The 25,948-nt window shown below is 47.9% G+C and overlaps 1 protein-coding gene across 1 annotated transcript in view; it reads left to right on the top strand.

Annotated features, from left to right (window-relative positions):
- Positions 1-25,948, top strand: part of KIF15 (kinesin family member 15) — a 1,036,090-nt gene that overhangs the window by 822,564 nt on the left and 187,578 nt on the right. Inside the window, 1 exon segment of the mRNA XM_030209299.1 lies at positions 21,268-21,414. Within this exon segment, the coding sequence (XP_030065159.1) occupies positions 21,268-21,414 (147 nt within the window).

Raw genomic sequence — 25,948 nt, 5'->3', positions numbered from 1 at the left:
CAACATCAACCAAGACCAGGAAGACAGGGTGGAGGTGTAGCAGCCTTGATTCGGGACAAAATCAAACTGCGCAGATTATCCGTCCCCCAGCTACATGGATCAGAATCTCTTTTAATACAACTTGAAGAGGAGAAGCCAATCTGGCTGCTCATGGTATACAGAACACCTCGTAACAACACATTATCTGTGTAAGAACTCCTAGACCTGATTTCTCAAGTGACCCTGAATTACCCTAGGCTGGTAATCATGGGAGACTTCAAGCTACACATCAAAACCCCAGATACCACCACAGCTGCCTTTCTGGACACGATGACAGCACTAGGATTTACACAGGTGATCAATTCTCCAACCCACGAAAAGGGTCACATACTAGACCTGGTATTCTACAAAGGGGTGGATATCCTTCTGGGATAATACTATTGAAATAACACCCCTATCATGGTCAGACTATTTTCTAATTAAATTCTCCCTAAGTGACCACCTGAAACAAATGGCACCTCCCAGAGTTTGGAAGGAGATCAGAAACAAAAAAAAAGCTGACAGCTGAGAATTTCCTGAAGGCCTTGGACTATCCACATGTAGATGAAAAGAGAACATTGTCAGAACAAGTTGACATCTGGAATACACACTTAGCCAAGACCTTAGAAAAAACAGCACCACTAAAAAGGTCTTATGCCCCACTCACAAATGCTCACCTTGGTTTTCTTCAGAACTTCGGATCCTTAAACGTGAAGGACGAAAACTGGAAAGGAGATGGCACAAATGTCACCTGGATGAAGACAGGCTAAACTGCAGGAAGCACATGGCAAAGTACTGCCAAGCCTTAACAGCAACCAAACAGTATTTCTCTCAATGCATTGCACAGGCTGCCAATTCAACCAAGCAGCTGTTCAGTATAGTAAACAGCCTACTGCAACCCCCACAACAAAACCAGCCTCCCCAGTCTAAACTGAACTGCAATGATTTTGCTTCATACTTAGCCAACAAAATTAAGTCTCCACCAGGATTTATAGGCAATCCCACCCACTGCCCAACCAGTCAACCAGGGGTGCACAAACTCACCCCCTCCTAACAGAGACAGATGGAACACTTTTAACCTATTGCCTGAGGAGAGCCTTGACCCACTACCTGCTCCCTCGATCCCTGCCCATCAAAGATATAGTGCAGCAGGCAAGTGTAGGCCTTATAGAAGGCGCCACAAAAATTGTGAACACCTCTATTTCTAATGGGCAACTACCAACAGCATTAAAAATGTCAGTGGTTCGCCCTCTGCTGAAGAAAAACAACCTTGACCAGGACAAACTTGAAAGTTACAGTCTGTGTTCAACTTAATGAATGGCTAGAAAAGAGTAACTGGCTAGATCCATGTCAATCTGGATTCAGACCAGGTTATGGAACAGAAATAGTCCTCGTATCCCTGCTAGATGATCTTCACAGAAACCGAGACAAGGGATTCGCCTCAATGTTAGTACTGCTAGATTTCTCAGCAGCTTTTGACACTATGGATCATGATATCTTGCTAGCATGACTGACTGAAACAGGTATCAATGGTACAGTACTTTCCTGGTTCAGATCCTATCTATCAGACAGGCAACGATCCATAATGTTTGGCAGCAACTCACCACCATGGACACTGATCTGCGGGTACTGTCACCTGTTCTGTTCAATATGTACCTCAAGCCACTAGCTGAGCTGATTCGTTCAATGGACACTCAGTTCTACATCTATGCGGATGATGTGCAGCTGCTCATACCCATTGAACCTGACTTACCTACAGCCTTGAATAAACTGATTACTTGTCTAACATCAATTCAAGAATGGGTTAAACACAACAAACTTTGCCTGAACCCAAGTAAAACCGATCTTCTCTGGGTCCCTAACACAAGTGGATACATACCTGACATCAAAATCCCTTTTGGGAAGTATGTCTCCCCCCCCCCCCCCCAAAATCACAAGTTACAGTTAGATTCAACACTTACTCTGATTCCCCAAATCCAAGCAACTTTCAAGAGCTGCTTCTACTATTTGCGACAGCTACGCTGCCTCTCTCCTTACATCGAGAAGTTAAATCTTATCCCAGTTGTGCATGCTATGTTAACATCAAGACTGGATTACTGCAATGCACTGTACAATGGTCTGACTACAAAGGGCCTGCACCAGCTCCAGTTAATTCAGAATGCAGCAGCAAGACTCATAGAAGGTTGCAAGTGACGTGACCACATCACACCATTTTTGCAAATACTTCATTGGCTACCAGTACAATACAGAGCTAACTTTATTTTTAATAAATCTTTTTATTATTAACAACACGATTAATACAACAGTTGTAAAAATTTCACAAATGAACACAGTTTAGATTACATAAGCATCATCAAGCCGGCTCATTGCCATCAATTAGTTTTTATTTTTTATCCCCTCCACTTTCCCTCCCCCCCTCCAACCACCTTCCCTAGAATGCTGATCCAAACCCTATCCGTCAACCCTGACACCTGAACAATAAACAAGGCCCAAACTCAAGGCATAGAGCCTTATATCCCTTTATCCCCTCCTTCCCCCCCCCCCCCCCAACCATATCCCCCTGCAGAGAATACATGTTAAAATGTCTCATTTATTGAAGCAAGTTGTGGCGTTCCAGGCCAGAGGACCAATGCACAAAAGGTTCCCATATACGATGATATGATATGATAAAGACTTGTCTCAATCCTGGGGCAGTTGGCTGTTTCCAGGCACCGGCCAACACCAGCTTACCCGCCACAAAAACTGAAGCAGATAGCTGGTGTGCTGGAACTTTCACCCCTCGAGGTTTAGCATGTAACAAGCAATATTCCATCCGGAGTGGATAGCGAGTTCCAGACAGATGAAGCACTAACTGTATAATAGATTTCCAAAAAGACTGGGCCTGCGGGCAGAACCACCATTTATGACTCATATCTCCTTCCAGGCCACAGCCTCGCCAACATAGAGCGGACTGCCCAGGAAACATCTTAGACAATCTTTTAGGCGTGTAATACCATTGATATAGAATTTTATGTCCATTCTCCATCATATTACTAGATATTGAGACCTTAAGTAGAGATTTAAACATGATTTCCCATTGCTCATAGGTAAGGGAAGTATCCATGACAGATTCCCATTTAGCCAAGTAGTAGGTAACAGGTTTCCGAGAAGCTAAAAGGGCTTGATATATTCTGGAGATATTTCCTCTGCCTGCACCACCCACTAGTGCCCCTTCCATGGGCGTCTCAGGCAGTGATAAGTCACTTTTAGCCCGCCTGGTGATCAGATTTGTCACCTGATGATATTGAAAAATATGACCAGGCGGAAGACCATATTCCTCCCTATTGTCCTGGAATGAGATCACGCTGCTCCCAAACCTGACCCAAGGTGCATAATCCCAAGGTTTCCCAATGACGAAAGCAAGAATCCACCCTTCCCGGGGCAAAATGTGGGGCAAAGCGAAGGTACATTTGCAGATAGTTCCGTTTTGGGAAAAGCCTCTTCCGGATAGTACTCCATATCGACAGGGGCCAGCGGAGAAGGGGAGGTGCCCTGCGAATTAAGCCTCTTAACAATTGATCTGGCAGCCAGGGAATAGCCCTTAATGGGTATGGGGCGAGCTCTAAGCCCTCCATTGTTTTCCAAGTCTTGGTCGTGCCACTACACCACTCTGCTAGGATGTGAAGGTGAGCTGCGTGGTAATAATCGATAAAAGAGGGAACCCCCATCCCGCCATGTTCACGTCTCTGGAGCATCACCCGCATTCGAGGTGGTTTCTTTTTCCAGATATAGGCGAAAACCTTTTGTCTCAGAGTCCGAAAGAACAGATCTGGTATGGATATGGGAAGATTAATAAAGAGATACAAGAGTTTGGGTAAGATTATCATCTTGACCGCGCTGATACGTCCCATCCAGGAGAGGGTCAAGCCCTCCCAACGCTCCAACTCTACAAAAAGCTCTCTCATTTTCCCTGGAAAGTTAGCATCATATAATCTATTGAAATCTGATTTGAGGTTAATTCCCAAATAGCGGATAGAGCCTTCCACCCACTTAAATGGATATGTGGACTTGAGTTGTAGCATCTGTTCTGCGGGGAAGCCCACGTTTAGGGCCTCGGATTTTTCAGTATTGATGCAAAAGCCTGAGACCTGCTCATATTGTTGCAGTATAGAAAGCAGGGCCTGAAAAGAGATTTCTGGACTAGTTAGTGTTAATAAGATATCATCTGCATATAGCAGAGCCCGGGATTCTGTACCCTGAACCCCAAGACCTCTAATATTCGGATGCAATCGTATTGCGCAAGCTAAAGGCTCCACCGTTAACGCGAAAAGGAGTGGTGACAAGGCACAGCCCTGTCTCGTACCCCTGTGTAGAGGAAACGAGGGAGAGCTTTTAACATTGACCTTTACTATGGCCCTGGGCTGTGTATAGATAAGATGCAGCCAAGAAAGAAACTGTCCTGCAATACCGAATTTCTCTATCACTGCAAACATACATTTATTTATTTATTTATTGCATTTGTACCCCACATTATCCCACCTTTTTGCAAGCTCAATGGCCAGTGAACGCGATCAAATGCTTTCTCCGCGTCTAGAGAAAGCAAACTCAAAGGGATGTTAGCCGATGTAGCATGATAAATGAGATGTAACGCTCGTCTGATATTATCTGTAGGCTGTCGGCCACTGATAAACCCAGCTTGGTCTTCATGGATCAGTGTAGGTAAATATCTTTGTAGGTGAGTGGCTAGAATCCTAGTAAAAAATTTGTAATCACCCCCCAACAGTGAGATAGGACGATAGGACCCACAATGCAGGGTTTTTTTGCCTGGTTTCAGCAATACCATGATAGAGACCAAATTCCATGTGTGCGGGATTATTATTTATTATTTATTGTATTTGTACCCCACATTATCCCACCTTTTTGCAGGCTCAATGTGGCTTACAGGGTGTTAATATGGTATAGTCATTACATAATCTTAGATACAGTCGGTAATAAACTGGAGGTAGAAGAGGAATTAGTTGGAAGGTGTTAGGTAAGGTCGTGTTATAGGTGTTTTAAAGCGTTTGGGTGGTATACGGAGTAATTTGTTTCATCGAGGATTATTTTTGTAGGCCTTGTTGAAGAGATATGTCTTCATAGATTTGCGAAAGCTGGTTAAGTTGTCCGTGGTTTTCATCCGATCTGTGCTAAAAGAGTTGAATAGATGAACTAGAAGGGGGCTCAAGATCCCCTCAAAGACCTTATAGAATTTGTTAGTAAACCTGTCTGGTCCTGGAGCCTTACCCACGGGCAAAGAATGGATCGCCTGGGTTACTTCTTCCAGGTCTATAGGGCGCGATAGCTGGGTTTGAGCCCCAGCAGTCATTGCTGGCAGCTCAGTGTTATTTAAGTATTCAAGAAGATCCGCCTCCGAAGGATCAACATCAGGCGTATAAAGGTTTTCATGGTATTGCTGGAACCTGCGCTGAATTTGTGAGGGGCTTGAAATTATTTCCCCATTTTCCCTTTGTAAATTCAAAATGTGGTTATGTAAGGCCTGTTTTTTTTTTAATTTATGTGCTAAGAGCTTACTGGACTTATTGCCAAATTCAAAGTGGCATTGCCTAACTCGTTGTAACTGTTTGGCGAGATCTGCCAGCTGTAACTCATACAGTTCCTGTTGTAGGGTGTGCAATTGTTGTAACAACATGGGAGGGTGTGGTGGGGCTTTACCACAGAGCTTACACTCAGTGTCTAACAATTTTTTTCTTAGGACGCCTTCTTGTTTTTTACGCTCCCTCTGGATATGGGCTTTCAAGGCTATAAAATGGCCTCGTAATACTGCTTTCAACCCATCCATCCCATAGAACGCTCAGGGATACTTCATTAGTGTCATTAAACTGAAGATATTCTTTAATATGAGTTTCAAATTGAAAGATTTATGGTAACTCAGACAAAAGAGAGTCATCAAGTCTCCATTCAGGTCGGTCTCTCTGCCAGACCGAAAGGTTTAGTTTTAGGATCACAGGACTATTATCAGACCACATGCGGCTAGCAATATGATGCTCCAGGATTTCGTGTCCAAGGTCCATCTCTCCCACCCAATAGTCAATTCGCGAGAAAGATTGATGAACTTGAGAGAAATAAGTATATTCCCTCCCCCGTGGGTTTGCCTGTCGCCAAAAATCTACTAGCTGCCATCTCACCAGGAACGCATTGAACTGTGCGCAATCTTGCTTTGCATATATCACTTTTTTGGTGGAGTTATCTAAGATTGGATTAAGGGTTAAGTTGAAGTCCCCACTTAAAAGCAATGAGCCTACTTTGTCTCAATATCACCTGGTCCAGTTGGCGGAAGAAAGTTCCATGGTCTGCGTTGGGGCCGTAGATGTTAAGTAGCGTGTATTGCGCTTTCCCCAGAGAGACACATAATAGTAAATATTGCCCCTCCACATCTCTAATAACTTTATCTTCCACGGTTGGGAATCATTCAGGACAATTAGAACCCCTCTAGCTTTAGTGCCATCTCTCTTAGAGGCAAAATATTGATAAGGATATTTACGATGTTTACAAAGATGTTCATATGCTGGCTTCAAGTGTGTCTCTTGAATAAAAGCTATATCTATATTAAGACGCCCCAGCTCTTTAAATAGTAATTGACGCTTCATGGGTGTATTGAGACCTCTTACATTAAAGCTTACCAAATTTACAGTAGACATTCTATATAGTTATGGTAATATCCTTTATCCGATGGTCCCAGTATCCCTCTCTTCGTGAGAAGCAAGATTCCAGGGTGCTCCTCCAGCCCTCTCAACTTCGAGACAATAAATTGACAACAGACATTATGACCTATATAGTTTCTAACCGTCATTCCCCCTCCCCTCTCCCCCCCCCCCCCCCACACCCTCCTGTAATATCAAAATCCTCTCTCTAACTATTATAGAGAGGTTACAAAAAAAGAGGAAGTGAAACTTTCTCCATGCTCCCTCCATGATCGTATGATAAATGTTCCCGTCATGACAAAACTATGAATCTAACAATAAACAGTTCTAATTTAAGCTGTTTAAGCATAATAAATTTGAAATAATCAAAGTATTAATATAGAAACCTGATAGAATGAGCACAGAAATTAAGTCATGTTAAGCGGCCGTCAGATTGCTGTCTCTGGAGCCTCTTATGGCCCTTCTCCATGCGTTGCCATCTAGGGCGCTCTGCTGAGATGGATTTTCTGGGGGCGAGTGTAGTTGATGCCGATGCCCGCTCTATTCCATCTGGCAAAATCTTCCTTACTTCTTCTATTGTTTTCACTTGGTGCATTCGGCCTTCGTAGTAAAACGCTAGGGCAAATGGATATCTCCAGCGATACTTGATCCCCAGTTCTCGCAGCTTTAAGGTGACAGGTTTCGATGCTGCTCTACGTTTCAGAGTAGCAGAGGCTAGATCTTGGTAGATCTCAATGGGATAGGAATCCCATTTGAAGTTGGAAATTTTTCGTGCCGCTTGAATCACTTGTTCTTTGCTCTTAAAATCCTGGAAACAGGTGATTATATCCTTTGGGAGATTATTTCTTGTGGGGCCCAGTGTTCTATGGGCCCGTTCCAACTTTATTTCATCCGTGGCAATCTGTGTTCCCGCCTCATCAAGCAGCGCTGCGACCAGTTGCTGAATGGTGGCCTCGCAGTCCTGATAATTCGGCACTTCAGGCAGTCCTCGAAATCTCAAGTTTCGTCTCCGACTGCGATTTTCAAGATCATCAAGCTTTTCGGTGAGCTGCTGGAGTTCGGTTTGCGTTGCTGTGAAGCGTGTGTCTAATGCAGAAATTCCTTCCGCTTGTTCTTCCATCTGATTTTCGACCTCCTTGATACGTCCTCCCAACTCTCGAATCTTACCACGCAGGTCGGCGCCTAAAGGGGTCAAGTCAGCCTGGACCGCTTTTAAATCTGCTTTAATCTCCTGGAGCCCTTCTTTAAGCTCATTGAGAAGCATTACCTCCATCGGCATAGGCTCATCATTCGTGCCGAACAAATCTTTCGGGGACGAACTCTCCGACCGCTGAGTGAGCTGTGGGGCCTCTGACATAGTTTGCGCCATGTGGTCCACAGCTGAAGCTGAGAAACTGAACTGCGAGAGGTCAGATTGGCGATTCATCTTTCAATTTCGCAATCGCGAACTCGGTAGGTCGTTCCCCGACACTATTATTGCTATTTCACTTGTCTCCGTGCTCTTTGATGGGAGAAAAAGCCTCTTAAAAGATAGAGGGAACCGGAGCTCATTTTCTAACCAACCACCATTGACGATGACGTCACTTCCCTCCCCTGCAGACCTAACTTTAAAACTCTGTCTGATCTTCAAGGCCCTGAAAGGAAATGGCCCTGAGTATCTGAAGAATAGGATTATCCTCCACATACCGCCCAGGACACTAAGGCCCTCCCAAGGACTTTCACTAACTGCACCCTCCCCAAAAGGCATTACACAATGTGATACCTGCAAGTGAGCCTTGTCCGGAGTAGCCCCCACACTCTGGAATGCACTGCCTAAAAGGCTCCACTTAACACAAGACTATCTCTACTTCAGGAAGCAGGTGAAAGCTTGGCTCTTCAACCAAGCGTTTAATGGAAGAAGTAAACTAACTTGTTAGTCTCACTCACACACACAAGGATTGACTCGGGCTGCACATACTGCAGCGGGACATGTTTATCCACTCCTAGCCTAACTGAGATAATATTTAACCATCTCTCTGACCTCATGTGCAACTTTCTTTAAATGAATCACCTTATTTTCTAACTCTTCCCACTTTATTACCTATCTATATGTTACATCTTTGCTTACCCTTCACTACCAATTATAATGTTCTATTACGTATTGTGTTGTCATTGCAAGTAGTATACCATGCCATATTTTGTGTTGGTGAATATTTTTACTGCGTAATTGCCTATTGCTCATGTTTGTTCTATTCTTACTGTTCACTGCCTTGAGTGAATTCCTTCAAAAAGGCAGTATATAAAGGGGGAGGGCGAGTTAAGATGGCGGTGTAATAAGACACTTTGAGAAGCGCTCCCGTAAATCCAGTTGAAAACAAATATTCTTTTTAAAATGCCACATTCTAAACGAAAGGGGTTGACAAGACTAGTACCCCTGCCTACCTCGACCTCCTCTCCGATTCAGCCGGGCTTCGAGCGTTTCTTTGCGCCTGCCTCCCAGTCTGTAAGGGGTGCGGATCCCATTGCGGGGCTATCTGGGGAAGCGGAGGCCCTGCCGAGAGATGAAATATCCCTCTCTCCTCCACCAATGTTGATACCTCCGTTCCCGGCGTCGGCAGCGGTTCTAGAAGGAGAACAGCACCCTATCGGAAGTGTTTCGGGTGTGGCTCCTAGCGAGGGACCGGCACCGCTGCGGAGAACGCCGAGAACGGAGGCAGGAGTCTCGGAGAAAGTGCAGGAGATAAGTCTGGAAATGATCTGGCTGAAATTGAATAAAATAGACTCAACTCTTCAGCAAACATCAGGTGAAGTCAGCGCTTTTAATACCAAGTTTCAAGAGTTAAAATCAATGGTGGATTCGGTTAAGCAGGAAATAGCTAAAAAAGTTTCAATTCTCCAAAAGGATGTAGACCATTTACAAGAATTTAAACAAACGGTGGTGAAAGTTAATACTGACATTCGTAGGAGAATTGAACAGATCGAAAATTTTAATAGACGATTGAACTTAAGTTTATTGAATTTCCCTAAACTCCTTGGGATTCATCCGCTTGAAGTATTTAAAAGATACCTAAATGAGGTGTTAAAAATGCCCCTTGAAGCAATTCCTCCTATAAATAAATTATATTGTATATCTAATCCTAAAGGAGAGGAAGGAAAAATGGAAGAAGCTGGAAATACAAACTTGGATCTAAATAATATTTCAGCCATACTGGAACAATCTTTAGATGAAACAGAACGGTGCACCTTGATTGTTTCACTAGTATTCGAACAGGACTTAAATAATATTATGAAACTTTACTTTAAAAATTTGAATACCTGTTTTGGAGGAGTTAAAGTGCGGATTTACCCTGATGCAGTGGCAACCAATTTTGGGTGGGCCTGAGCACAAAGTGGGTGGGCACAAAATGTTCTCTCTCCCCTCTCTCCCCCAGCACTTCCCCAACTCAAAATATAAATACTTTAGCTGATGATGATCCCCCAATGTCTGTCAGCTGGGGACCTCCACTAGAGATGGCCAGAACTCCTCTCCACCAAGCCCAGCAGACAGCAGCAACTCCTCGAGCCACTGATGCCAGCACCCCATACATGCTTAGTTGTCAGTGGCTCCAGGATGCTGCCCCCATCTGCCAAGCTTGGTGGAAGGCAGCTCTGGCCAGCTTCGGAAGAGATCCCCAGCTGGTAGGGTTTGGGGATCCCCACTAGCTACAGCAAGGGTCAGGGCTGCTGTTAACCATACTGGTGACCAGGGCAGAAAATAAAGAAGCCCCTCCCCCAATTCCCTCTCCTTTCCAATCTCTTCATCTGCCGTTACAGTCACACTGACAGACCCTCACAAATTACAGAACAAGGGATCACAAATTAGAAATAAAAATATGTAGACAAAAGTGAACTGGGAACCTCAGCATGCACTGCAACACTGGAGAAAAAAAACAAATCAAAAGCACATTTCCTTTTCTACTTAACACAATAAAAAGACATCCACTATGCACATTTCCCAAAGCTAACATATTCCATTTAAAACATTCAAAATAAAGTGATTTTTCTACCTTTATTGTCTGGACATTTTATTTTTCCATCATGTTGGTTCCAATTTCTCTTTCCCGCTTTCCTGTCTGTCTTCTGCTAATTCTTCAAGCGGCTGTCCATTTGTCTTTTTTCTCCTGTCATTTCATTTCCTCACTACACCTGCCTCTGAAATATTGATCTTTCCATTTCTTTTCTGCCTCTGTACACTCAAATTTCATCCTCTTTCTAAATCTTTTCCTTCTTTTTACTTTTCAGATATCTATCACATTTCCATTTCCTTTCACCCACTAGCTCTCCCATTCCCCATCTCTCTCCTTCCCAGCCCTATCATTCCTTTCCATCTTCAATCTACGCACCATTACCATATTTCTACCTCTGTAATCACTGTTCTCTCATTTATTTCCTTGCCATCTCCACTCCCTGGGCCTCTCCCCCATGCTTTCCACCATTCCCAGTGTCTCCATCGCTCCACCCTTCCAGCCCAGCATCTGTTCCCTCTTTCTCCCATCCTCACCCTCATAGCCTGATATCTCCCTAACCCTTTTACTTCCCACCACCAGCATCTTCCTGTCCCTCCCCTCCCCCATTGTTCAGCATAGTAACATAGTAGATGATGGCAGAAAAAGACCTTCACGGTCCATCCAGTCTGCCCAACAAGATAAATTCATATGTGCTACTTTTTGTGTATACCCTACCTTGATTTGTATCTGTCCTCTTCAGGGCACAGACCGTATAAGTCTGCCCAGCACTATCCCCGCCTCCCAACCACCGGGTTATGCCATGCATTTTCCCTTTCTCTTCCCTACCATCCATTGTCCATCTTCTCTCCCTGGATCCATCTTCCCTCTTTCTCCCCCTCCCCCACTTGTGCATCTCTTCTTTCCTCTCCTCCACCTTCATGTCCAACTTTTCTCCCTCTCCCTGCCTTGAGCCCCTGATCTAACATCTCACAACCCCCTCCCCCCCCCCGCCACACAGCATCTCTCCATATTTCCTTCCCCTCACCTCAATGCCATGATCAACATTTCCCCTCTCCTCTCTCCCTCCTTTTCTTCCACTTCCATATCCAACACTTTTTTTTCTCTCTGGTCCTTTACCACTCCTATGCAGCCTTTCCCTCCCTCTCCCCATCCCACCCTACCCCTATCCAACAATTCTCCCTCTCTTTCCATTATTCCTCCACCCCACCTAGCACTACCCTGTCTCACTCCCTACCCTCATCCCAACAGTGCTCCTGTCTCTCCCTCGCTCCTTGATCCCTCAAGCCACCTGCCAGCATGCTGTAGGCGTTTTTCTCTCCCTCCCTCCTCCCACCCGCTGACATGCTGCACATTTTTCCCCTCTTCCCCCCCCCCCCCCCCCCAGGCAACCGCTGCAGTTTTTGTTCTCTCCCAGCCACCCGTGACCCGCCAGCGCGCTGCAGGCCTTCTTTCCCCTCACTCCCCTTCCACCTCCATCGGGCGGCGCCGTGATCTATCTCTGTCTGCACGTCTGCAGCAGTGCAGCAGAGCCGAGCCGCTATGTGACTGCTTCCTTCCGGCCGGCTTCACATTCTCCAGTCTGAAACTCTCTGAATAGGCGGGGCCAGCGGAGGAAGCATATTTTGTAGCAGCGTGGGCGCGGACGGCCCTGGCGCCGCGCAGCTCTGCTGAAGCAGCTAACACACAGCTGCCCGATGACGGGAGGGAGCAGGGAGGAAAGAAAACCTGCGGCGTGCTGGCGGCTGGCTGGGAGGAGGGAAAGCGGAAGTGAGCAGCAGCAAGGGAAAAGTCGCAGTTTGGGCTTGAGGTGCACCGTTGCTGGGCAGGCCTGAGCCCAAAGTGGGTGGGCCCAGGCCCACCCGTGGCTACGCCTCTGCCCTGATGTAGCTAAGTCGACCCAGCAAAGAAGGAAAGCTTTTTTGGCAATGAAACTAAGAACATCTGAAATAGGAGGGATATTCTTTTTAGCCTATCCTTGCAAATGTATTGTTAAACTGGGACAGGTAAAATATACCTTTTATTCACCTGATCAGCTAAAATCATTTCTTGATCTAAAACAACTGAAATAACAACAAAAAATATATATGGAAGTAGTACATCGCCTAGTTATTTTTAATAATTGTGTTTGTAATCTTCTCTAATTCATATTGCCCTCTCTATGTTTTAGTGATCTAAGGAAGCAGAATTATTATGTTAAAATGTTTGAAATTGATGATTAAGTTTTTCTATTATGTTGTGGAAAAGAAATAATTATGGCTGTATTTCAAATAAGTGTATTCTTGTTAAAATCTAAAAGCTAATAAATAATAAAAAAGAAGGCAGTAAATAAATCCTAATAAACATCGCCTCTTGAACGGGCCCCATTTGTCATTTGTACTTTTTTGCTATGTTTTAGTTTTTTTAGTGGAGGAGTAGCCTAGTGGTTAGTGCAATGGACTTTAATCCTGGGGAGCTGGGTTTGATTCCCACTGCAGCTGCTTGTGACTCTGGGCAAGTCACTTAACCCTCCATTGCCCCAGGTAGAAATAAGCACCTGTATGTACATGGGCGTCCCCGTGAAAGAAGGTCACCCAAATCCAATAATCAAAACGGCCATAAGGGCGTCTTCAGCGCGAGGCTGCCCATCTATGGTCTTCCCCACAGGGGGCATGCTTAGGGGCCTGTTATGGGCGGCGTTATGAGATGGGTGCCCCCAGCGTATAACGGCTAGCGAAATGGTTTTGCATGGATCGGAACATGAGCATCCTTAGTTAGACCTGAAATAAAAGCAACCAGGGTAAGGGGGAAGTCGTCTTTAGACCCATTAGCGATTTTGTGCAGTTGGAGAGTGGCGAGGGCATTGTTGGGAGAGAAAGCTGAGAGTTTGTTCAGTACCTGTTACCTTTGTCTGTGTGTCGTAGTCGGAACGTTTTCACCCTCATCTGCCTCATTTTTTGTTTTACCTTTTCAGTTTTCCCTACCCCTTCTAGCCCCCAAACCCAGACACCACTACTCCTTTCCCTATCTCCCCCATCCCCTCTCCCTATCCCTCTCCGTTCACTGTCCCCAAGTTCATAATTCATTCCCTTAACTGTTTGTAGTCTCTGTTTGTCTCTTTGTCCTGTGTACTGCTGCAGCATGTTTGTGAAGACTGTTGTTTGCTTCTTGGAGATTGAGTGGCTAGAAGGTGTGGCAGGAGAGTTTGTAGTGGGTCAGGGAGTGCTTGCAGTGTGACTCTGCTCTGTGTGACCGCATTGTTTGTCGGTGGTGGGAGAGTGAATGTCAGCTTCTGTTTGTTGCTGCTGTGTTTCACCAAGTTGGTAGGGAAAGGTTAGCACTGGTGTCACTGCATTGCACCTGTAGTGTGGGGAAATGGAGGCACTAAATGCACAGGTGGCTTACATGTTGGAGGAAAAGGGGAGGCACCGTAGGAGGTACTCATGCCCCAGAGTTTTCAGGCCCCGTAGCAGTTTCCTAGACCTCACTGACCTGCAGTGTCTCACTAGGTACCGCTTTGATAGGGCTGCCCAGTGGCGTACCAAGGTGGGGGCGGTCCGCCCCGGGTGTCGGCGGGTGGGGGGGTGCTCCGTCGTCTCCTGCTACCACCCTGCGTTTTTTTTTTTTTTTTTAATCCATTCAGCGAGCGACGCAGGCAGCGCCTCGTGTCTGCCCTGCTGTGTGCTGTCAAAAAAGAAAATCGCTTCGCTGGCGTCGGGCCTTCTCTCGCTATGTCCCGCCCTCGAGGAAATAGTAAGTTACCTCAAAAGTGGGCGGGACATAGCGAGAGAAGGCCCGACGCCGGCGAAACGATTTTCTTTTTTGACAGCACACAGCAGGGCAGACACGAGGCGCTGCCTGCGTCGCTGCATGGATTTAATAAAAAAAAAAAGCAGGATGGTGGCAGGAGAAGAGGGCTCTGTCGCTCTCCATGGAGGGGGGGGGGGGCTCAGATGGGAGAAGGAGGTGGGGGAGCTCAGAAGGGAGAAGGGAATTGGGGAGGGGTGAGGGGAGCTCAGAGGGGTTCGCAGAGGGGAGAAGGGAACTGGGGAGGGGTGGGGGAGCTCAGAGGGGTTCGCAGAAGTGAGAAGGGAATTGGGGAGGGGTGGGGGGAACTCAGAGGGGTTCGCAGAGGGTTGAAGGGAACTGGGGAGGGGTGGGGGAGCTCAGAGGGGTTCGCAGAGGGGAGAAGGGAACTGGGGAGGGGTGGGGGAGCTCAGAGGGGTTCACAGAAGGGAGAAGGGAATTGGGGAGGGGTGGGGGGAACTCAGAAGGGTTCGCAGAAGGGAGAAGGGAACTGGGGAGGGGTGGGGGAGCTCAGAGGGGTTCGCAGAGGGGAGAAGGGAACTGGGGAGGGGTGGGGGAGCTGAGAGGGGTGCTCACAGGGGAGAAGGGGATTGGGGAGGGGTGGGGGTGCTCAGAGGGGAGAAGGGGTCTGAAGCTGGAACTGGGGTCCGACAAGGGGGCAGGAGGGAGAATGGGTCCATGCCTGGGGCAGGTGGGAGAATGGGTCTGGGGCTGAAAAGGGGGGTTGCAAAGCATGTGGTGGATGAAGGGGACTGAAAAGGAGGGTATTTGAGATAAGGGGGCTAGTGCTAGAACTGTGGGCTGAAACGGGGCAGGGGCTGAAACTGTGGGCTTTAAAGGGGACAGGGAGAACTGGCTGGGGCTGAAGCTCAGGACTGGTGAGAGAAAAGGGCTGGGGTTGAAACTAGGGGCTGAAAAGGGGGCAGGGAGAACTGGCTGGGGGCTGAAGCTCAGGACTGATGGGAGAAAAGGGCTGGGGACTGGTGGGATAGTGGGGCTGAAAAGGGGGGCCGGTGGGAGATGTGGGCTGGGGCTGGTGGAACTGGGGGCTGAAAAGGGGGGGCAGAGAGAGAGGGGACAACAGACCCTGGAAGGAAGTGGGGAGCATGAGGGAGGGCAGACCCTGGATGGATGGGAGAGGGAGGGCAGACAGATTGAAGGGGCAGAGAGAAAGGTCAGATGGTGGGTGGAAGGGGGAGAGAGAAAGAGGGCAGACTGGGGCAAATGGTGGATGGAAGGGAGAGAGAGGGCAGACAGTGGATGGAAGGGGCAGAGAGAGAGAGGGCAGACAGTGGATGGAAGGGACATTAGAGAGGGCAGACACTGGATGGCAGAGAGAGAGCAAAGACAGATCCTGGATGGAAGGAAGACAGTGAAAAGAAGATGTGAGGAAAGCAGAAACCAGAGACAACAAACTGTAAATATATATTTTTATTATTTTGCTTTATGATATAGTATTGTAGCTGTGTTGTTTCTAAATAGAACATGTAAATAAGGTAATCTTTTTATTGGACTAATTTTAATACATTTTGACTTAACTTTCAGAGAACAAAACCCCCTTCCTCAGGTCAGGATAAGATACTGTAACAGCACTATACTGTACTGACCTGAGGAAGGAGATTTTGGCCTCTGGAAGCTAAATGTATTAGTCCAGTAAAATGGTATTATTTTATTTTCTGTATTTGTTTTATTTCTATTTGTTAATTTGTAAAGTGGTGATTGGTATTTGTTAGTTTTTTCAAATTTACATCTGCTGTCTTTATATTTAGCACAGTACTAGGGGACATTTTCTGTTTTCTGTGGTGTTGCATTGTATGCAGAGTCTGGCATTGGGGGTTCAGTTTAATTTTTGTCTAAATAGAAAGTTTATGATTACTTATTCTATAGTGGATTAGGGTGTATCTGTGTTTGTGAAAAAGACATGGCTTTCGGTTGGCATTGACTGTGCAGGATCGACGATCTGTACTAATCTGTCTGTTTTCATTTTACAATAGGTGAATTGATGTTCTAGTGCTCACTGTAGTGTTTAAGATGCTTTCCTTTTCCTTGTGTGACTCATAGAAATGACTGCTTATGGTATGGTAGAATTGCTCTATAGGTCCTGAGTGTTTTGTATTCTCGGTATGCCTAGTACTGGATTTGGGGGGGGGGGGGGTGTTAAAAAATGACCGGCCCCGGGTGTCACCTACCCTAGGTACGCCACTGGGGCTGCCATTCAGCACCTTTGAGACCAGCTCAAACTCCTCCTGCAGCCCAGGACCCTTAGGAACAACCCCATTCCTGTGCACCTAAAGATCACTGCTTCTCTATCTTTTCTGGGAGTTCCCAGTCTGTCCTATCTGTGAACACGGGTCTCACCCAGGCTTCCATTTCTAATTGCCTCACCCAGTTCCTTGATGCCTTCCTTACCCACACCTCTGAGTTCATCACCTTCCCCACCACCCCCCAGGCCCTGCAGAACAACATGGCTGACTTCTACACCGTAGCTCGCTTCCCCTCAGTCATAGGCGCCGTTGACTGCACACACGTTGCACTCAGGCCCCCCCCCCCCCCCCCCCCCCCCCGGGCAGAGAGGCCACTTACAGGAACAGGAAAGCATTCCACTCACTCAATATGCAAGTTGTGTGTGACACCCAGGGGGAGATTCTAGACGTGTGTGCCCGATACCCAGGTTCCACCCATGACGCCTATATATTGCAGCACTCAGGAATCTTCCGCAGGTTTGAGCGAGGGGAGATCAACGGCGGATGGCTCCTAGGTAAGTGGAGCATGGATCTGCCCAAACTATACCTCCTCCATCGGGCAACCCTCAGCACTGTCTCCCTCCAGCTCACTCCACAACCCACTGTTCCCCCTCCCCCACCTCCACAAGGTACCCACTCCAAACAATATACACAACACAACTGTGGGCTTTGTTTCAGACTGGGTGTTAGCTGCTAGCTTAGCTTATACTCTGCATTTTCTACATCTTACCAACTCTCCGTTCTCTACTCTCCAGGAGCTCCTTCCTGTATATGATGTGCTCCCTCACTGACCCCCATTCTCTCTCTCCTTTGTTGACGCAGGCAGCCTCTGGTCCCTTTGTTGGCTCCAAGGAGCCAATAGATTCTTGCACCACAGCTGTTTATAGCTCCTTCCTCGCCCTCACCAATGTGGTTTGGTTGTGTGTAGGGGTGTCTGGTGATCAGAGAGCAAACATCGTCTATGCGCTACCTATGGTTATCTGCAAGTTCCTACTTGGCAGATCACTAGTGCTAGACAACATACCTATTATTTTCACAACTCTGTGCTGTGGGGCTCTATGGTAAGGGGGGAGAGGCTGGATGGGCATTTCTGTTGCTTAACAGAGAGGTGTGGTAGCCGTGTTAGTCCACTCTTAAAGGTTATCAATAGAAATCAAACAAAATAAAACATGGAAAACAAAATAAGATGATACCTTTTTTATTGGACATAACTTAATACATTTCTTGATTAGCTTTCGAAGGTTTGAATAAGAATGATTGAATATTTTGACACCCAACAAACAGGACTTAATAAGGATCTGGGTTTTCTAACCCATTATAAACCATAAAGCTGTATTTCTCTGTTTATTACCCTCCTCTCACCTACCAACACCCATCCTGTTAGAATATCAATGAAATGCTTTGATGTCCCCATCCATACCCCCACCCTCCCACTCTGTCAGACTGTCAAAGTAATTCTTTGATGTTTCTCTTATATATACTATCTGCTAACACATTTGCTTATTTCCGATCTGACGAAGAAGGGCAACCTTCGAAAGCTAATCAAGAAATGTATTAAGTTATGTCCAATAAAAAAGGTATCATCTTATTTTCTTTTCCCTGTTTTATTTTGTTTGATTTCTATTGTTGCTTAACAGAAATGCCCCCCCAGCCTCCCCCCCCCCTTACCATACAGCCATGCAGTTTGGAAGGAACAGATGGTCTTCTGTATGGCCACACTTATGACACATATGTACCAAAGTTTCTCTGTCACAGTTCACCTGTCATGCAACCCAGCTTGCCGACTCCTCTCACATCAACCCCAGCATTTGATAATATGTAGTGCACAAAGTAGAGACACACACCCTGTTATATAAAAAAATATTTCTAACGTGTATTTAACAAAACAAATAGAACTATATACAATCCCCCCCCCCAAAAGTCCTTCAAAGGAGGCTACGTCCTCCTCCCTGCATCCCCTCCCCCCCCCCAAAAGTCCTTCATGGGACGCCACGTCCTCGTCCCTGCAAGGCGTTGTGCAGCAGGCTAACGAGCAGCACCAGGATCAGCTTCTGCACCCTGAAGTGCTGCTCATTAGCCTGCCGCATTGCCGACACCTCCAGCCTCATTACTGATACCTCCTGCAGCAACTGGTTTTGGCTATTCACCAGTTGCTGCAGGAGGCGCAATGCTGGGGATGGTGTAGAGAGGGCTGGAGGTGTTTGGCCCTCCTCCTGCTCGAGGGGAGGCATGTCATGCCAGGGGTGGTCATCCTCCTCCTGCTCCACCATTGCTGCAGGCCTTCCTGCCTGCTCCTCCTCCACTGTCCTTCCTCCTCCTGCTCCTGGCGCCTTGTGTATGTAAAAGGATTGTCCTTGAGATCAGCACATTCAACATGGCTTGCATAGTGCAGGAGCTGGCTGGCTGGCATGAGGCAAGAATGGGGAAAGGTGGGGTCAGTGGTGAGCCCTGGGCTAGACACATGGGGTGTGAGATGCATGAGATGAAGTGACAGGGAATCCTGGAAGCTGGTCTGAAAAAGGAGTACACTATAAGATGTATTGGCAGGGAACACGCATTCCTCAGCAGCATGTTAGCATTTTGAGTTGTCCTATGGTAGAATGACCATTTTTTTTTTGGGGGGGGGGAGGAGGGCGGGGGGAAGAACTATTTCTTTACATTACTTTCAAATCATGCTATGACATCCACTAAGAGCAGGACATCAGGCAAGAATGCCATGAAACAGTATCCACCCCAGAAAGTGGGATACAGAAGTGAGGCATGTCATCCCATTCATCTCAGAGGAGGTTAGTTGGAAATTATAGCTACACTCATGGGAGGGTAGCTGCAACCCTCAGGCCTTGATCTGGGACAGAGGTGTTATGACTTACTAGTTGCCTATTAGCCACATGGAAACTGATATCGTACACGACATTTGCATTATTAAATAAATACATATACAAATGAGTACAGGCGCCCTTTTTACAATACTTAAATCGAGCCCTGAGGCGCAGTCGCACACTCCTGATTAGGTTGGGGCTGTCCCGCCGTATACAGTGGAACCGGTGTCTCAGGGACTCCAGGTCCCGCCGAATGCCAAAACATCTGCAAGATACAAGTTTGTACACCAGGAGTCAGGGGATGGCCCTTCTTGCTTTCACAACACAAATTCATTTGGCAGCCAAATTGTAGAGACACACAACACTGCTGATTGGGGGGGGGGTGGAGGGGAACATTTCATTGGTACAGGTGATGTCATTGAGGACATGAGAATAGAGAGTACTCTTTGTGTGCAGTATTGTATGGATGTGGGAATGTTTTTCCTTTCTAGTACATAGATTCTATTAGTGAATGTGCATGTGCACATATATATCACTGATTACACTTGAATGCAGACTACAGTTAGTGCTTACATTGCTGTGGGAGCTTTTAAATGTGGTGCTACAGGAGGAGGACCTGATAACCCAGGAACAGTGGGGGGGATGAAAAAAAGCAGTTACCTTTTCAGGATCTGTCATATCTGTGTCCATGTTCTAATGTACACAGTCCTGGGGGGCAGGTGGTGCATGAAGAGCCTGCGCCGGTGCCTCAGGCAGAGCTGCACCAAGAGCAGACTCTCAGCGATGCTGTAGTTTGGCTTGCGTCTGAGAGACATATTTCTCAGTGAATAACTGTTGGAAAACGTGCATCGCCTTATATGGACGCCCATGCGTGATGGACGTCCTTACATGAACAGTTCCATATATATGGACATCCATGACGTGCATGGACCGTCACGCCTGTGGGGCCTTATTTCGATGAGTGCGTGTTCACACGTGGGGAGCCTTCCTTATATAGATCATTATTAAGTGTGCGAAACTCTTCATATATATATATACAATAAAATATGTATGTTCCTTATATTTCCCATAGCTGCATGTTCCGCAAGTACAGTGCATGTAGTTGCGGACATCCAAGTACGGAAATATAAGTAAAATTCATGTGTAAAGTACAGTAACAAGGACGTGTTTTCTTACCGAACTGCCGAAGTACGTCCCTCCTACAGGCCCGCCATCCTTCAATGGGCCTAGTAAGATGGACATCCTTCAGCAGTTCTGTGAGAAACATGTCCTTGTTACTGTACTTTACACTTATGAATGTTCCTTATATTCCTGTACCAGGATGTCCGCAACTACATGCACTGTACTTACGGAACAGCCAGGTACATCGGAGGTCCAAAGTATAGTAATAAGGACGTTGATATGACTAATTGTCAAGTACAGTGAATGTTTTAGGGATGTCCTTTCGCGGTTCTGGGAGATGGGCGTCCTTTTTACTATACTTTGGGCATCCCTGATTTGGGCATTTTGCACTGCATTAATGGAATGTCTAAGAACGGCCATACTATTTTTTGATTATACCTACTGGATTTTGGCTGACTTTGCGAGGGCGTCCTAATTCATACTTGGACGACCTTTCGAAAATGTCCTTCCACGTAAACCGCTTTGAATGTAAAAATCACAGAAAGGCAGTATATCAAGTCCCCTTTCCCTTTCCTTTCTAATCAGTAATTGGTGTGCTCATTTTCTGCATAAACAGACAGAGCTGCTGTGTGATGACCTGGCTCATGCCACTGAGCAGTTGGACATGTTAACAGAAGCCTCAAATATGCAGTCAGCATTGCTGCGGAATCTACAGGAAGATTTGCAGAAGAAAGATGCTTTACTCCAGGAACTACAAAATCAGGTAACATATAACACAATTTTTCTCAGAAATTGAAAATGAAAGCATCTATAGCAGTGGTTCAGAACCCAGTCCTCAGGACACCTCTCCAGCCAGTTTGTCAGGATATACATAGTTAATACCTGAAAGGTATTAATATGCAGACAAACCTTTTCCAGAGAAGGGTAAGCGGTAGAACTTAATCCAGGCTGCTACCTTCCCCTCCCTACTGCCCCATCTGCTGCGTTCCTGACTCCATAAAAAACAAAAACCAGGCACTAGGCCATAGCCCTTTGTGCACCACTGGTGTCTCTTGCCAGTCCTTCCCCTCTAAAACAGTAAGTTAAATCATTGTGGTGGGATCAGCAAGAACTACCAAGGGCACGCAGAGGGCTCTGGCCTTGCACCTGGTTTCAGAGCCAGATGCCCTTTCCTTACTGATTCCTTAGCGAATCGGTAAAAAACGGGCATACATGAGGGTCATTCCATGTCAAGTGGTCTAGTGGTCCCTGCTCGAAAATCACAGATTTCGATGACATTTTCTGTGAACATTCATACAAGTTTTACGTTCGCCGATGCAATACTTGCTGAGATATAGTAATCTGTTTGACCCAATACTGCAGCCTTCGAGCAGGGACCACCAGACCACTTGACATGGAATGACCCATGAAGGAAATCGCATGCAAATGAGCTGCTCGCTATTAGCTCATTTGCACGTGATTTCCTTGCTAAGGTGGGGAAGCCAGTCAGCCAGCTGAGCATGCGCAGAGCAGCCAAGAGTTGTTCTGGCAGCTCTGCGCATGCCAAAGACAGCTTCATACACGTAGACAAGCTGCGTGTATAATAACCATGAATAAATTTCCGGGCATTTTGTGCAGCAGAGGGAGAGAGCGGGAGAAGGAATCGGGACGTGTGAGGACGCCCAAATCAAAACTAAACGCACTGTGATTGGCTGAGAGAGACCCGGAGGGGCATAATCGAAAGGGACGTCCAAACAGTTTTGATTTGGGCGTCCTCGCACGTCCCAATCCCCGATTCTCTCCGGCGGTGTTCATTTCGGGCACCTTAGTTGTAGGAAAAACGTGAGACACACACACACACACACACGGGATGCTGCATGGCTGGAGGAGAGAGAAGAGAGACACGGGATGCTGCATGGCTGGAGGGGAGAGAAGAGAAACACGGGATGCTGCATGGCTGGAAAGAGAGAGACACACGGGATGCTGCGTGGCTGGAGGAGAGAGAGACACACAGGGGATGCTGCATGGTTGGAGGAGAGAGAGACACACACACACACAGGAGATGCCGCATGGCTGGAGGAGAGAGAGAGACACACACACACACAGAGGAGATGCCGCGTGGCTGGAGGAGAGAGAGACACACACAGAGGAGATGCTTCATGGCTGGAGGAGAGAGAGAAACACACAAGGGATACTGCATGGCAGGAGGAGAGAAAGATGCACACGGGATGCTGCATGGCTGGAAGGGAGAGAGAGACACACACGGGATGCTGTATGGCTGGAGGGGAGAGAGAGACACACACATACGGGATGCTGCATGGCTGGAGCAGAGAGAGAGAGACACACACAGGAGATGATGCATGGCTGGAGCAAAGAGAGACACACACAGGAGATGCTGCATGGCTGGAGCAGAGAGAGAGACACACACACACAGGAGATGCTGCATGGCTGGAGCAGAGAGAGAGACAGACACTCCCAGGAGGTGCTGCATGGCTGGAGCAGAGAGAGAGACACACAGGAGATGCAGCAGGGCTGGAGCAGAGAGAGACACACACACACAGGAGATGCTGCATGGCTGGAGGAGAGAGAGACACACACACAGGAGATGCTGCATGGCTGGAGGAGAGAGAGACACACACACACACACACACAGGAGCTGCATGGCTGGAGGAGAGAGAGAGAGAGACACACACACACACACACACAGGAGATGCATGGCTGGAGCAGAGAGAGAGACACACACACAGGAGATGCTGCATGGTTGGAGGAGAGACACACACACACACAGGAGATGCTGCATGGCTGGAGGAGAGAGAGACACATACACATAGGAGATGCTGCATGGCTGGAGGAGAGAGAGAGACACACACACACACAGGAGCTGCATGGCTGGAGGAGAGAGAGAGAGACACACACACACACGCACAGGAGCTGCATGGCTGGAGGAGAGAGAGAGAGACACACACACACACACAGGAGCTGCATGGCTGGAGGAGAGAGAGAGACACACACACACACACACAGGAGATGCTGCATGGCTGGAGGAGAGAGAGACACACACACACAGGAGATGCTGCATGGCTGGAGGAGAGAGAGAGACACATACACATAGGAGATGCTGCATGGCTGGAGGAGAGAGAGACACACACACAGGAGATGCATGGCTGGAGGAGAGAGAGACACATACACACAGGAGATGCTGCATTGCTGGAGGAGAGAGAGACACATACACATAGGAGATGCTGCATGGCTGGAGGAGAGAGAGACACACACAGGAGATGCTGCATGGCTGGAGGAGAGACACACGCACAGAAGAGATGCTGCATGGCTGGGGAGAGAGACACACAAAGAGGAGATACTGCATGGCTGGGGAGAGAGGCACACAGGAGATGATACATGGATGGGGAGAGAGAGACACACACAAACAGAGGAGATGATGCATGGATGGGGAGAGAGAGACCCACACAGGAGATGCCGCATAGCTGGAGGAGAGAGAGACACCCACACGGGAGATGCCGCATGGCTGGAGGAGAGAGAGAGAGACACATACACAGAGGAGATGCCGCATGGCTGGAGGAGAGAGAGAGACACACACACACACTGAGGAGATGCCGCATGGCTGGAGGAGAGAGAGACACACACACACACTGAGGAGATGCCGCATGGCTGGAGGAGAGAGAGACACACGCACAGAGAGGAGATGCTGCATGCCTGGAGGAGAGAGAGAGAGACACACACATACACAGAGGAGATGCCCATGACTGAAGGAGAGGGAGAGAGACACATACACAGAGGAGATGCCCATGACTGAAGGAGAGGGAGAGAGACACACACACAGGAGATGCTGCATGGCTGGAGGAGAGAGAAAGACACACACACAGGAGATGCTGCATGGCTCGAGCAGAGAGAGAGAGACACACACACAGGAGATGCTGCATGGCTGGAGGAGAGAGAGACACACACACAGAGGAGATGATGCATGGATGGGGAGAGAGGGTCACACACACAGAGGAGATGATGCATGGATGGTTAGAGAGAGACACACACACAGAGGAGATGATGCATGGATGGGGAGAGAGAGACACACACACACAGAGGAGATGATGCATGGATGGTTAGAGAGAGACACACACGCAGGAGATGCCGCATGGCTGGAGGAGAGAGAGAGAGACACGCAGGTGATGCCGCATGGCTGGAGGAGAGAGACACACACACGCAGGTGATGCCGCATGGCTGGAGGAGAGACAGACACACACGCAGGAGATGCCGCATGGCTGGAGGAGAGAGAGAGAGAGACACACACACACAGGAGATGCCGCATGGCTGGAGGAGAGAGAGGGAGAAACAGGCATACCAGGGGCGTAGCCAGACTTCGGTGGGTAGGGGTCCAGAGCCCGAGGTAAGGGGGCACATTTTAGCCCCCACGGGTGCTGCTGACACCCCCCCCCCCCATTGTCGACCACCCCATTGCCGACCCGCCGCCACTTTTCATGACCTCCCGCCCTCTCGACCCCTCCCTTCTGCCGCGAACCCTCCCCCGCCGTCGCCTACCTTCGGTTTTGCTGTCATCATCCAACAGAACAAAGAGTTTTTTGACTGCAGGACACAGAGGAAGTCGGCTGGCTGGGATTGGGGTCCCCCGCCGCAAAAGCGAAGGTAGGTGGTGGAGGGTTCGCGGGGGGGGGGGGGGGGAGTTTCAAGAGTGTCGTCGGGAGGGGGGTCCAGGACGAAATCTACGGGCCCCCTCAGGCCCCACGTAGCTACGCCTCTGACACACACACAGGAATACACCCACACAGGAGATGCCGCATGGCTGGAGGAGAGAGAGACACACACACACACACACTCAGGAGATGCTGCATGGCTGGAGGAGACAGGCAGACACACACTCAGGAGATGCTGCATGGCTGGAGGAGAGAGAGACACACACAAACACACACACAGGAGATGCCGCATGGCTGTGGAGAGAGAGACACACACACACAGAGGAGATGCTGCATGGCTGGAGGAGAGAAAGACGCACATGGGATGCTGCGGGGCTGGAGCAGAGAGAGACACACACACACAGGAGATGCTGCATGGCTGGAGGAGAGAGAGACACACACACAGGAGATGCTGCATGGCTGGAGGAGAGAGAGACACACACACACACACACACACAGGAGCTGCATGGCTGGAGGAGAGAGAGAGAGAGAGACACACACACACACACACACACAGGAGATGCATGGCTGGAGCAGAGAGAGAGATACACACACAGGAGATGCTGCGTGGCTGGAGGAGAGAAAGAGAGACACACACACACAGGAGATGCTGCA

The sequence above is a fragment of the Microcaecilia unicolor genome, chromosome 1, assembly GCF_901765095.1.
Source record: "Microcaecilia unicolor chromosome 1, aMicUni1.1, whole genome shotgun sequence".
NCBI classification, from domain to species: Eukaryota; Metazoa; Chordata; class Amphibia; order Gymnophiona; family Siphonopidae; genus Microcaecilia; species Microcaecilia unicolor.
Note: the sequence above shows the minus strand (reverse complement) of the source record. Positions and strands in the feature narration are given on the sequence as shown.